The sequence below is a fragment of the Pararge aegeria genome, chromosome 11 (genome assembly GCF_905163445.1).
Source record: "Pararge aegeria chromosome 11, ilParAegt1.1, whole genome shotgun sequence".
Classification (NCBI taxonomy): domain Eukaryota; kingdom Metazoa; phylum Arthropoda; class Insecta; order Lepidoptera; family Nymphalidae; genus Pararge; species Pararge aegeria.
The window spans coordinates 15,238,271-15,252,498 of NC_053190.1; the positions used below are offsets into that span (position 1 = coordinate 15,238,271).

At 35.0% G+C, this 14,228-nt stretch overlaps 1 protein-coding gene across 1 annotated transcript; it reads left to right on the forward strand.

Annotated features, from left to right (window-relative positions):
• Positions 1 to 1,895: 1,895 nt before the first annotated feature.
• LOC120627475 (cytochrome P450 9e2-like) lies at positions 1,896 to 4,495 on the forward strand. Its single transcript, XM_039895477.1, has 2 exons — positions 1,896 to 3,163; positions 4,279 to 4,495. Exons 1-2 carry the CDS (start codon positions 1,924 to 1,926, stop codon positions 4,443 to 4,445), a joined length of 1,407 nt encoding a protein of 468 aa, XP_039751411.1. The 5' UTR covers positions 1,896 to 1,923; the 3' UTR covers positions 4,446 to 4,495.
• The last annotated feature ends 9,733 nt before the right edge of the window (positions 4,496 to 14,228 follow it).

A 14,228-nucleotide genomic window follows, 5' to 3' on the forward strand; every position in this document is an offset into this window, starting at 1 on the left:
CTAACTGAACTATTCTTACATTCTTTCAAAGTTAGGGAATCGGTGTTCAATTTTGTCCCGTGTATGCGAAGTAAATTGACATCAGAACCTGTTTTTATTTTACGAAGAACTATTCGTTTATGAAGTTCTAGAAACACACTGTTCACATGCCTTCAAAAATCCCCTCCACCTTCCAATACTGATCTGGGAATTGCAGCTCAACGTTTCGTGGGATGCTTGTTATGTGTTTCTATTGCATCGATTTTCTTAATAAAACAATAATTCAGGTATAAAAATAATATTTATTTGTGTTTCATTTGAACTTTTTACTTAAACTGAACTTACTGACTAATTTACCTTCTCGATAGGTATCTTTAATTTCTAATACAATTTATTTTTATATAAAGTAAAGTAAAGATAATTATTATTGATATATACTCGTATTTGCCAAATGCGTACTTCACATCTCTACTACTATACGTACTTCTATCTAAATTCTAATAAGTTGCATTTAATGCTTACGTGAGATCAGTTTGTCTCTAGCTTTTTATTGCTAGCTATAAATGAATATGGGATATATTTTAGGAGTTTAAAAGGTGATGTTGGAATGGTCAGGTTACACAGCTGATTAGGGACGCAAGATGCTCGTATTGCATTCGCGTACCTACTCTATAAAGCAGTTTGTACTTGTAGATAGATACATCAAACAAGCGACAAGTTCGATGGATACAAACATTATGGGTACCATAGCAGTGGAAGCCAACGACGTAATTGGCTTCCTATCTTCGTAATTCCTTCCTTACTAATTTTTAAAGGCCAATTTTCCTCTGACCAAGACTTTAAAATAAACTTAAAGATTTTTACTTATTATAGAAAGTCACATAGACGGACTTTACACGACTATATTTTATTTTATTGAAATAACTTACTTATAAATAATGGGTAGGGCCTAAAGTTCCCACGGCCTAGCAGCATACTTGTATATACCTTAGCGAAAAGACAAAAACAGTACATCCAGTTACCCATTGAACGCAGGGCTTATATCACTTCACTTACGTGTTAGAGCGGTCATATCCCAGTGGTTAGGACTTCAGCTTCACTTTTGGTGGGCCGAGTTCGAATCTCAGCACGCACCTCTAACTTTTCTAAGTTATGTGCGTTTTAAGCAATTTAAATATCACTTGCTTCAACGCTGAAGAAAAACATCGTGAGGAAACCAGCATGCCCGAATTCTCCTGCATGCCAGCGTGATGGACTACGGCCTTAAGTCCTTCTCAGTGTGGGAGGAGACCCGTGCCCTGTAGTAAGTAGGCTGGTAATGAGTTGAGTTGATCTGATGACGATGATAATGACATGTGCACAGAAATAAGAAAGAAGTCATCAACTTATTGACGTCCGCTACTGGAAGACCTATGGTCTGTTGTAGGGAAGTCCAGATCAAAATACCTTGTGCCGATTGTGACACTGTCCAAGTAGTTTGGGAGTCTACCTACTCTGTGTTTACCGGTGCGGAGTTTCCATTCCAGCACTTTTGGACGCTCTATCGGTTCTCCGAGCTACGTGCCCCGCACATTTCCACTTCATCTTCGTGACTCGAGCTACGTCGACAAATCTCGCTCATTTTCGATTTCTGATTGGAGCACGTACCGATCATAGAGTTATAACTCTCTCTATCGCCTGCTGAGTGAATATGAGCCTTCTTAATCACCTGGCACACTTCAAAGACGTTGACCTTCAGGAACTGAGTACCCTGCAATAGGACTATAATAAGCTGAAATATTGATATTTTTAGATGCCTTTTGTAACTTTCGTTTTCTCTTTATATAGGCAGTAAAAATGAGACATCCCTAACCCAACTGTGTAGCATGTTTAACCGTTACTTTGACCCACTCGCAGCATCCAATCTCAGTGTTAGCCGCAAGATCGTCACGTGCGAACGCGATAATGTTTTTCGAAAGTTTTCTTTTAAATCTAGCGGTTCTTGCCGTTCTAATTGTGGCCCTTACATTTGACTACGTTACAAAATTCTTCAGCTACTGGTACATCAGACAAATACCCAATAGAACCCCGGTACCCTTCTTCGGTACGGATTACTACAGAATTTTGGGACTGCGAAACACAACTGAAGAAATTAACCAACTTTATAAAGAAAATGCTAAAGAGAAATACATAGGATGTATCAAGAGTAGAATACCAGATTTGATCATCAAGGACCCGGATTCAGTACAAAAGATTATGTCTACAGATTTCTCGAATTTCCATTGCCGAGGGTACGGGCTGGACAGATCTCGGGATGTTTGTCTACGAAACAATTTGTTTTATGCCGAAGGTGAGAAATGGACTCTATTGAGAAGGAAATTTGAGCTATTACTGAATACCATGAATGTTAAAATTGAAGATAGTTTACATGACTGTTTGTCAGGAACCAATGGAGATGCGAACGTTCAACAATTATTGTCTGGTATATTGGATGTTGTGTTTAAAGATTTGCTTATAGATAATACTTCAGAGGATTCTTCTATTATAAAGAATACTAGAGAAACAATGCAAAAGCGTACATTGTTTGGACAACTAAAAAGCTATATGAAGGATATTTTTCCTTCAGTGTACGTTATGTTGAGATTGAATATTCTGCCCGAACAATATTTTAACAAATATGTCCATGTTATCAAAGACTCTGCACTGATGAAAGATATTGAAAAGACGGAATCAATATCCCAAGAGGAAATATACAATGATAAACCATACAAAAAGGGATCCGATTTGGAGACGGCCTATTCTTATTTGACTCTTTTCATTGGAGAAGGTTATATACCATGTCATTACGTACTTACTGCTTTGTTGTTTGAATTAGCAAGGAATCCTGAAATACAACAAAAGGCTAGAAATTGTGTACAAATGTCTGAGGAAAATGATTACTTAGACATGACTTTGAAAGAAGCTCTAAGGCTGTATCCAGCATATTCAGTGATCACAAGAAAATGTGTTAAAACTTATACCTTTCCGGGAAAAAATTTACTCATCGATAAAGGAGTGACAATAAATTTACCTGTAGAAGCCATTCATAGAGATGAAAAGTATTACGAAGGAGCAAAGGACTTTAATCCCGAGCGATTTTCGAAGAGCGACGATTTCAGTAAACTTACTTATTTGCCTTTTGGTGCTGGACCTAGAAAATGCATTGGTATGTTTATTAATTGTTAAAATATTTTTTTTTACAAACCTAAATATTATGAGCTTCTGAACCGTTTAAGTCAAGTCAGGGATGGTGTTCTATTATCTTTCATAAAAAGTATTTTTAAGTTGACTCAGACGTGACTGAAGGAGTGTTTTTTCTTCTTTGATAACGAATTAGCGTTTGACTCCGATCACACCGTGACAAGTTACAAAACAGTCTAAGATAAATGCGCACTGATTTAAAAGGGATATGGAACCTTTTCATTAAGAGCAGTTTAATTATCCCTTATTACCAATATAATCTTACCGATAGTTATTGGTGTAGATGTGGCATAGATCGCTTAGTGGTACATCAAGCAATTATCGCGTTTTTTATTTTATGAGGATTATTTGGTGCTACGTTTAAGCTAACAGTGGAGTAGGGTTTATCGAGTTATCCTATCGGATTGTATGTACTGCTGTTCCCACATTGTCGCTACACAAAGGCTTGATTTATCGATTATTTTACACATATCACTAATATTTCACACACACATAAAACCCACAAACACACAACACTGACACAATATACAATATTATAAAATTTGTGACGAATGTTCTACAACAGTTGTAACAATAAATTTTTTTGTTAGAAGGAGACTGATAGACAAATGTCTGTTACGAAATAATTCACCACACCAAATAAATAAGCAAAAAACATAAAATACTTAGTACAAACTAATTAAAACATTAAACATTTCCGCACATTTTAACATAAATCATCGATTGCTTTCATAAGAATAGTATTTAGCTCCGCTAGAAAATTAGATTCTTTATATTGTCGCTTTCTAGATTCTCTTGCTCAGCCAAGGTCTTTTATAATGACCTGTCAATGTTTTATCACACTTAGCATTACGTACATAATTGACAGCAAATTAAAAAAAATGAAATACTTAGTAGGAAACTAATTTAACCATAAAAATATTAGATATCCGCACATTTTCCAAAATTATTCATCCGTAATTGCTTCTAATAACACAATTGTATTTAAATCCGCTAGAAAATTAGGTTCTTTATGCTTTCACTTTCTAGATTCTCTTGCTCAGTCGAGGTCTTTTATAATGTGTCAATGCTTTATTACAGGTGAACAATTAGCATTACGTATCATTCGGGCAGTGACTGCTAATATTCTGAGGAAATATCAAATTGGAATTTGTGATTCCACACCGGAAAAAATTAAAGTGACTGATCATAACTTTTTAAGAATCGTAGACAACGATGTTTGGTTGAGATTCCTACCAATTTCATAGATGTTAACTTTAAATGTTTATCAATGTTTAAATTGAATTATTTATTATTAACTTAGGTATTTATAAGCATGACCATAATATTATATATAGAAAGGGCTTTACCAATAAACTGTTTATAGGTGGTGGTTAGTATTGCAATGTTGTCTCTCTATCTGTCATCAATAATTTGACATTCGAAAGAAGAAGGCAAAACATTGCTTATAACTATGCACTCCTCATTACAACCGTATATTAAGTACAACCGTAAGGGGGTACATTATAAATATTTGAATTAATATTTTTTAAGGCATATATTTTGCACATAATATTTTAATCTAAGTGCCATTACAATAGTTAGATAAAAATAAAAATACATTTAATTTTACAGTTGGATTAAAAAATTTACCTCATTTAAATTACGAACTTAAAATATTTTATTTCATAATTTTGTAGGCTGAATACTAAATGTAATAAATTATTAATGACAAAACTTAGATCTTTTATTGTTTTGCTTTAAAGGTACATACATACCTAAACGCATTAAATTATAATTTATATAACTTGAATATTTTGTTGTTTATCCTTAAAGAAGTACTTACACGCTTATATTTTCCGCTATTAAAATAAGTTAACAAGGATTACTGAAGTTCTAATTTTAATTTAATATATGTATTGCTGTAAAAAATATCATTATGGAAAAGTTTCGTACAAAAAAGTTTGGTATCTTTTTTAATTCTAGATGTTAGCCTTTGACTGCATTATATCTTGATGGTAAGTGATGATGCAACCTACGATGGTAGCGGGCTAGCCTCTTAGGGTACCTTTCGGTTTCGATGAGATATCGTATCAGAAAGCAAAATCGCTTGGCAGCACGTCTTTGTCAATAAGACTAGACACTGCCAAAGAGACTACCACCAGATCAATTAATCAAACCAGAGATAATTCGAAAATTATAAATTCCCAAATTGCGTCTTCTGGAGTTCGAACCCAGGACCTCCCACTTATAAGACACATAACAGCAACACAGCTCAAAAACAATATTTCTTGTCTTAATGATGGTTAGAAGATTAATAACGCAAACATGTAGGTAATTAAAATATGCAGAAGTAATACGTTTTGGTTCTACACGTAAATTACTAATCTTAGAGCATTTAAATGTAGATTTAATTTCAAGTTTTATCTAGTACTTCATTTTGCATGCATATTTAAAATTTGTTTCTATGTACATGATACCTACTTGACTAGTTTTAAGTTCACGCATGAATCCTTCTAGAAATGCCTGCGCGGGGAGAAGGAGAAGGAATGAGGTATACGGAGAGAAGGAGTATAGCAAATATAATAATAATAATAATAATAAAAATTTTACACAGAGATAGTTTGCGAAAGACTATTAAAATTATAATTCATTAAAATAGACGCTAAATAACAGGGGTGAGAGCAGTGGCGTGCACTTCATACATCCACGAAAGCACTGCATACCCTAAAATTGAAATATAGCCCGGATTTTTGCCATTTTGTGCAATTTTCCTGCTGTATGCATACCCTGGTAAGAAACCCAGTGCACGCCACTGGGTGAGAGGAGCACTTAAATCAAAAAAAAAAGATAAAAATCGATTTAAAAAAAAATACAGGGTGAATAAATTGGAAACAAATAAGGAAGAGATTCTTGGTAACACAAAATAAAAAGTTTTCACTATGAGAGACATTCTTCAAGCCATAGTTGCTTCATAATAGAGTCTGTCAACATTCCAATACGGTAGGCTCACCATAATTTGTTTAAGGCAATCCCGGATGGATCCCGGAAAAGAGGGGATAAAGGGGTATGCGAGGATTGGAATAAGCTTCAACAATATTGGGGATTTGTCGGAGAAAAATTTACGTTGATGGTAAAAAATATCTGTAGGAAATTATTTTATACATACTGTTTTCTTTACCTATAAGATATAATAGCTACGTTTTCTATAAGAAATTAATGGTATTCATATAACGCGCGTGTAAGATTTGGCATGGAATATATTTTTTTTAATTATAAATTAAAAATTTAAAAACCCTGACTTAAAATAAAAAATACTAATTCGCCATTTTGTTATGCTCGCCATGTTGGATATGAAACTTGTGATAGTGTATAATACTCTACTAGTCAAGCCGTATTGTAGGAGTTGTGAAAAAATATGTAATCGCCATTTTGTGGCGGTGGTCATTAATAGCTAAGAACACTCCAAGACTTTTCCAATAAAAAGACAAAATCAAAATCGGTTCATCCATTCGTAAAATATGATGCCACAGACAGACACACATAGTCACACACCCCTCAGGCAGAGACGTCCAACTTACCCCGTTGTTTTTGCCTCAGGGGTAAAAAATAAACATGAACGAGAAATTGGATAGAAACAGGCGTTACTTTACGCAATTATATTTATACCATGATATATTATGAAAATTAAGCTTAATTTCTATAATTAACGAGAAAGGAAGCAAATATCTGTAGGAAGTTAAAATAGACAGTTTATAAAATAATGTGGGTTACAAAGACATTCAAAAATTCATTAATTACTGTATCATATTGCCATACTTATCTGTCATCAAATAGTCATACACAGTAAAAGAATTCAAAAATTTTAACAAATAATCAAATTAATGAGCACCTTGATAAAATACGAATTTTTATGTAATGAAAGGTATTTATAAATTTCATTTTTCAAATAAAAGTGTTATATCTATAAATTTAAATTAAGAACGATATTGTTATATTTACGTGTTCCATAAAACTGAATATTAATAATATTCTAGGTAACATGTAATCCTGAACACTACAACAAACATGGTGAGCCCATACAAGCTAGTGTGTACTGATTTATTATGTTTTACCCACAGCCTCTTCCCGACATTGTTGGTTCCATGACGGATGATATGCTACTATATGCCGAACAAACAGAGTGAGAGCATCTTTTTTTTGTAAACAATGCGAGATTTGGCAGTGACGAATTATGTTTCAACGCATGCTTTTCCCTTCTGTAAAAGCCCGTTGGATAAATATTATATATTATTAGGAAAGTAAAGGTACCTTCTTCTGAGAGACACTATCTCGATGCATCACAACACCAACGATTCATGTGATGATGGATAGTCTCTGCCTTGCTCAATCAACGAATTCCTACTGCTTTCTATAGGAAAGTAATATTTATTTTATGGTTATATCTATACGAGTATATGCACCACCTAACTATTTTCTGTATTTTTTATCTCCGTTGGTTGCCTGGAAGATATTGAAGCGATAAGGCCGCCAAATTGTATACGTTGTTTTGTTATACTTTTCTTTTTAACGTGACAACGTCTTATAATTCGATGGAGCCGGCTGAACGCACGAATGACGTATGCGGCGTTACCTCGCTCTGAGGCGTTCCATTCAAGGCTTGAGGTGCAAGCCAGAGCGTGGAACGAGCGACAAAGAGGCACAGTCGGCCTCCGCGTTCGACATCTGTCTCTCTCCTATTTGAGTGAGCGATGCGTCCGCGTGGACAGCTTCTATACAATAATACATTTACATGTTTTCGGCAAGGATGAAGTGCAGTGAAAAGTGAATGTGGTGTCAATTGTATATAGCAACGATAGATATTATATCTATCAAACAAATAAAATTAAAATTTTCTTTTGAAAATGCAACCATTCCATCAGTATTTTCTTACGACGTTGTCACGTTCAACTATCGTCAGTAAGCCGACTTTACAGACAACCAATTTTTTTTTATGTACTTTTTGTGGTGTGCAATAAAAGTATATTCATTCATTCAATGTATCCAATTTTGCAATGACAGGCTCGTACTCCACATTCTTAGACTCATCCAATGGTCGTTGATTCTGTGACATCACTGGATGGACTTATTTATTTATTAGGACAAACTAGAATGGTTACATAAACAGATTAAAACGCTGATTCAAGCAAAACAGAGAAATTACTAAGTTACAAAAGAAAACAACACAATCACTAGTCTCGATCAGCTTTGCTCATCTCCACTTCACTGCGCTTATAATCGTTCTGCAAGTTTCTTCTTCGTAGAAAACTTATCCTGAATAAGCACCTGTAAGATTGCACTTTGGTCTGCTGTGGTTTTCATGTTTGACTCTATAGTCATCTCCTCCATCGAATTTATCAGTATTCCTCAGTTGACCTCAGTATCCATATACTGAGGTCCTAAGTTCGATTCCCAGATCGGGCCAAACATTTTAGAAGTTAGGTTAATTTTATTTCAATGTCAAGATATTTTCAGTACCAACCCATAGTGAGGAAATTGACACTGAGAGCACGTTAAGCCGTCGGTCATTGATCGTTAAAGTCCGCCAACTCACATCGGAGCAGCGTGGTGGGAATGGTGTTAATCTCTATAGCCCTAGTTCCTGAAATCATTAACCTGGTATCAGTGGCGTGCACAAGGTTTCAGACTATGGTAGGTCTAATTCAAAAACTTGGCAGAAAATGAAATAGTCCTCCTAGGTTACGAGTGATATAACTTTTTACGGTAGGCAGTGCTTCTGTGCATGTATGAAGTGCACACCACTGCCTGGTACGGTCCCTAAAGTTTATTTCAGCAGTAAATAAAGGGGATCATGATAAACATATTAATACGTTGAATAAGATTGCAAAATCTAAAGACACATCAAAGTCAAAGTTAAAGACGTACTTTAGTACATTATAAAACAGAGAGTACTCTTATTAATGTACAGTCATAAAGACAGACGTCTCACGTGAAACAGGACGAGGAGTTATTACCTCGTCAGCGAAGTTACGAGTACGATCCTAGGAACTTGGAGGTGACAATATCAAATTTTAAGCCGGGTTTAGCTAGAAGATCTCGACGTACAAAACTATTGCAACTGAGAAAATGTGAATTTAAGGTACCCATTTCACTTTATTTAGGACAAATATATATATGTAGAAATATGCATAGAACTAAGAACATACTTATAGAACCCTCATTCAGCTGAAACTGCATGAAGTGTATTTTGTCCAAAAACAGTGAAAGCATACGACTGACTTCAAACCCTAGAATGTTTCTAGCTCTCAAACTTTTTCTCATTTTCCCAATTTATGGTAAATGTTCAGAACATTAGAGGTTAAATAAATACTACGAGTATCAACTGCTAAATGAAATTAATAAATGGAATGGTTTATAATGCTTAAATATTAGACGTGTTTGGTTTTATTGGTTTCTGTATGTTATTAATTCTGTGGGTATATGATACATTTAGTTTAAGAAATTATGCATGGGACGGAAAATTTGTATGGTTGTGTACGACACTTTGAGAAATAATTGTACAAAATATACTACGTAATACATAACTACGCAGTGGCAACTATAACATTGCTGGTTATATTTAAAGTTAAATGGGGTCACAGATAACGATAGCAAAAACGTAATAACTTAAGAAAAAAGCGTGTTTTTGACTATTTGTTGTACATAATTACAATAAAAAATAATAATAAATATCGTACGACTCTAGGTACTCACGTCGCCATCTACACCCAAATTAAGCTTAGTTTGTGTTATAGACACTAATGTGTTGACTGATAAATATTTTTATGAATAATATACATAAATAGTTACAATATACAAACTAGGACTCCAGCAGTGGGAGGTACGAGTATATTAATTAGCTAGACCTAAACCGGTGGATTCCCCTATAAAGTTTTCTAGTCATTACAATTAGTTGAAACATCTTTACTGTACATTATTGATAGCTTGAATATAGAGAAATGTTGTGTATTCCTTCTCCATGAAATCCTTTTACCTCATCCAATGCATCAACAGTTCAATGCTTTAGGATTCCGATTAAAGTCCGCCCTTTCAAGCTGGTTCTGTCAGACGATATTCAGTAGCGGTACATCGTTACATAGGTACATCATGCTGAGTTAGAGAGTAAAATTTGATATATTTGGCATGCTTGCTAGTACTTACCTACTTTTATTTTTCTTTTATCGCATCGTTTAGGAACCAATTACAAATCCCATAAGATATTTTATGTAGTTTTCTTAGAGACCATCTCGTAGAGTAGAACATTTCTAAAATTTATAAAAGAAGTAAAATTATATATAATATTTTGAGGGTGTAAATCGTGAATGCCTTTAACGATTCGAATGAAGTTTTGTATGTAAAGAAGGTTTTTCCATATAAGTTTATATATATTAATTAAGTTTACCTATATAAGTAACAACGCGATTTTATGTTACGGATTGAGGATAAAATTAAGAGCTAAATTTAGTACATAATATTCTTTTTTTATTTTAATTAATAGTTAACGAATCAAGCAGATGGCCCACCTGATGGTAAGTGGAAAACTATCGTTTATATACAGAGTGGCTCTACATAGGGCATGCAAGAAACACATCCTACGAAGACCTCGTGTCCATTAACCTGAGGCGTAGGTGTTAAGCCTAATATGCCTGTAACTCTCCCTCCCTCCACTCTCTCCACTCCCTTCAGACCGGAACACAGCATTGCAGCAATGCTATTTAGCGGCAGAAATAAGCTATTATGAAAATTAAGCTTAATTTACTAAGCTATAAATAACTGTTAAGCATAACAATTATTCATTGTAAAGTCAACATCTCCTGAGGATGCTCCGGTTTCGGAGCGAAACGTGCGTAGATGGTAGGTACATTGCCGAGGATCTGTTTGGTGTGGAGTATACGGATTGAAGTAATTGTAAATTAGACCATACAGATTCTCCCGCTGTTCGCGGAGTATAGCAAATTAAGCTTAATTTTCATAATATGCTTCTATCCAATATGCAGAAATAAGCTTGGCGATAATACTTCCCCGAACGAGCTCTGTTACAAAAAGCTCTGCTAGTACCGGTATATATTATTTATCTAAATCTTTCGTGTCTTTGGAAGTCTTTGAAACGACTTTAATTTATTAGTTTTGCTCTTTGAAATTACTATCTTCTCCAAAATTAAAACGCATGTAGTAACAGCTTATGTGAGTTTTTTCATTTAGGTAACCTTTATCCCGTTTAACTAGACTTTAGCGGCCGGTAGCGTTACCGTTGTATGAAAAATAAAACAATTTTAACTTGAGCCACTTCTATAATCTTTGGTTGGACACATCTTGACGGGGTACGATAAATGACACGTACTGTGGTAGTATGACGTCACTCCTCGCAAATTACGCCTACATTACACTAAATAATTCCGAGCGCGCGTGAAGCTAATAAAAGTTTCAAGACGACGAATTGGCACGGTGGAAAGCGGGCCTAATCAAATATTTTTATGATCGACGTCGTTTTACGACGCCGCTTGCTTGTTGAGAGGTAAGTGGGGTGTAGGCTAAGTAACAAGTTATGATCCTACCACAAAGAATATTATGTACCACATATCCAGGTAGGATGACCCAGCTTTGCTCTGTATTTTATTTTTTCTTCTTTAGGTGTCTCTTCAATTAAACTAGTGAAGGTTGGCCGTCAGTTTTTTAGTATTTCGGATTTTCTCACGCAAGGCTAAACAGCTGGGCGACAATCGCGATCCCAGCCCACTCTCTATTATTATGTTGCGCAACCAAGACTTCCTCTTGCGACCTATGCGTCTGTTTCCAGCATCATGAAGTTTTGTCGAAGCACATGAGAAGCAACCCTTTTTTCTTTTTGACGGTTTTCCAAAGTTCGCGACCTTTTGAGTCCAGCTGATTTTTAGCATCTCGAATGCTTCTAGACGTTTCCTGAGATCTTCTTTGATGGTCCAGGATTCGCATCCGCAAAGAAGTATTGGCCATACGAAACAATGTAGAAGGCGTTTGCGTGATGCGATGTTTAGGCGGCGGCTAGGAATCATGCTTAAAAAAGCACTACGGGTGACTTCTATACGGGTTTTTAATTTTATTTTTTGGTAAATCGAAAATAAATTCCGCGCAAAAAAAGGTATATATTACGTTTCTGGTGTCGGGACCGCCCAATTTGCAACCTAAGCTTAAAGATGGTGGCGAAATTTACTTTCGTATTCTAATGATATTGTAACAGTTTTTCTAGCCTAAAGATACGGATAGACCAACTAAACAGTCAATTAAAACAATGAAGGTACATTGAAGGGGTAAACGTCGGTTTATTCGATTCAAATTTGTCACAGACTTAGAATTGACATTATAATAGTATTAATATTATATTATATAGAATAGACCGATTTTGTTCCGATTGTCGTTTCAGTCAATGGTCTTCTCGTGAAAAGCTTCGACCAACATCTTTCGCTTAGTTGTTGGACCAAGGGTTCTACAGAAAGCAGTAGTCCTTGAAACGGCGCGTTTTGTGAGGAGTTTCCTTTCTCTGGAGCCCTGAACGCCGGTTGCTTGGGCATTGAAAAGCCCCGCTAGCGAAGAAGTTGATTTTTTTTTTAAATTTTTAGTGGTGCAAATTTTTTTGTGTATATAATTTAACATTATTCAGAATTAAAAAAAAGTAAATAAATAAATGATAGATATACAAAATAATAACAATTCTTTATTTCGGACATTTTTCTTTATCGTGTTAGTCATACAAAATAGTTAAACCTATGTTAGCCTTAAAGTCTTCATGAGTCCACGTGTGCACACCATCCTTTTATCAAATACAGATGTTTTTTTGCATTTAAATATAATATGTAGGCTTGAACTTGTCTTCTATAACGCCTGATAGTCGTTAGATAGTAAAGAAAGAAAGAAAGAAACATTTATTTTTTACATTGCGCCACACATTACAATATTCACAACACCACATATGTTATGTGTGGCACAACCTACAAAAAAGGTGCCAGCTCAGCATTGTGCTGCATGCGCCAGTGTGAGCATACAGCGCTGATTTTCAGTTGGCACCTTGTACCAGGTAACACCACGGAAATACGTAGCCATCTACTGACAACATTTTAAGCTTAGTTTTAAAAAAAAAAAAACTAAATAAATCCACAACAATAATAATAATAAACTAAAGTAAGTAAAGCGATTTTCGTGAGACATGATTGTTTTCGTCAACCCGCTGCCGCTTTATAATTGGGTTAAAGTCTATGAAAGTATTATTCACTGTGACGGCTCATTTGTGTATATAATTCAGAAAAGGAAATGAAGCAGATATGGAGGACCAAGATGTTTGGTAGGTTTTGAAAACATCTGCTTATTTCCGTGACCCAAAGAGGTATTTCCACCTTCTCCTTCTGCGATCCAGAGATTCGGAACTTTTAGAAATCAATTATATTCAGACCGGCAAGTAATTTATTTAGCAAAAGAGTCAACAACCTCAGAATCTGAATAGCTTTGGGCTTAATGCCAACATATTTTTGTCTGACACATAAATATTTTGGTAAAAACATTTTTTTCTGATGGGAGCTTTTGGCCGTGGCTAGTTACTACCCTACCGACAAAAACGTGCCACCAAGCAATTAAGCGTTCCAATACGATGCCGCGTAACAACCATTTACGAGTCTGAGTTTTATATAAGTGCCTTTAACCTGTGAGAGATATGGAAGATTGTAGTAAAAGGCTAACTTGAACTTAGGGTCATGAAAATAATAGAGACATAGGTACGTAATGGATAATAGTACATAAATAGCGCACACACTTCACAGTTATATTCTAAGGCATCTATTATTTCCCATAAAAATCAGCAGTTAATAATATTTGATTATTACCTATCTATATTGTATACTAATATTGTAGAAAGAAAACTTTTTTTTGTTTCTTTGCACCCAATAGGCTCCGAGAGCACTGGACCGATTTTTACCATTTCTTCGCCAAAAGAAAGCTAAACTATCACGAAGTAATAAAAGCTATAATTTATTATAAAAAGTGGA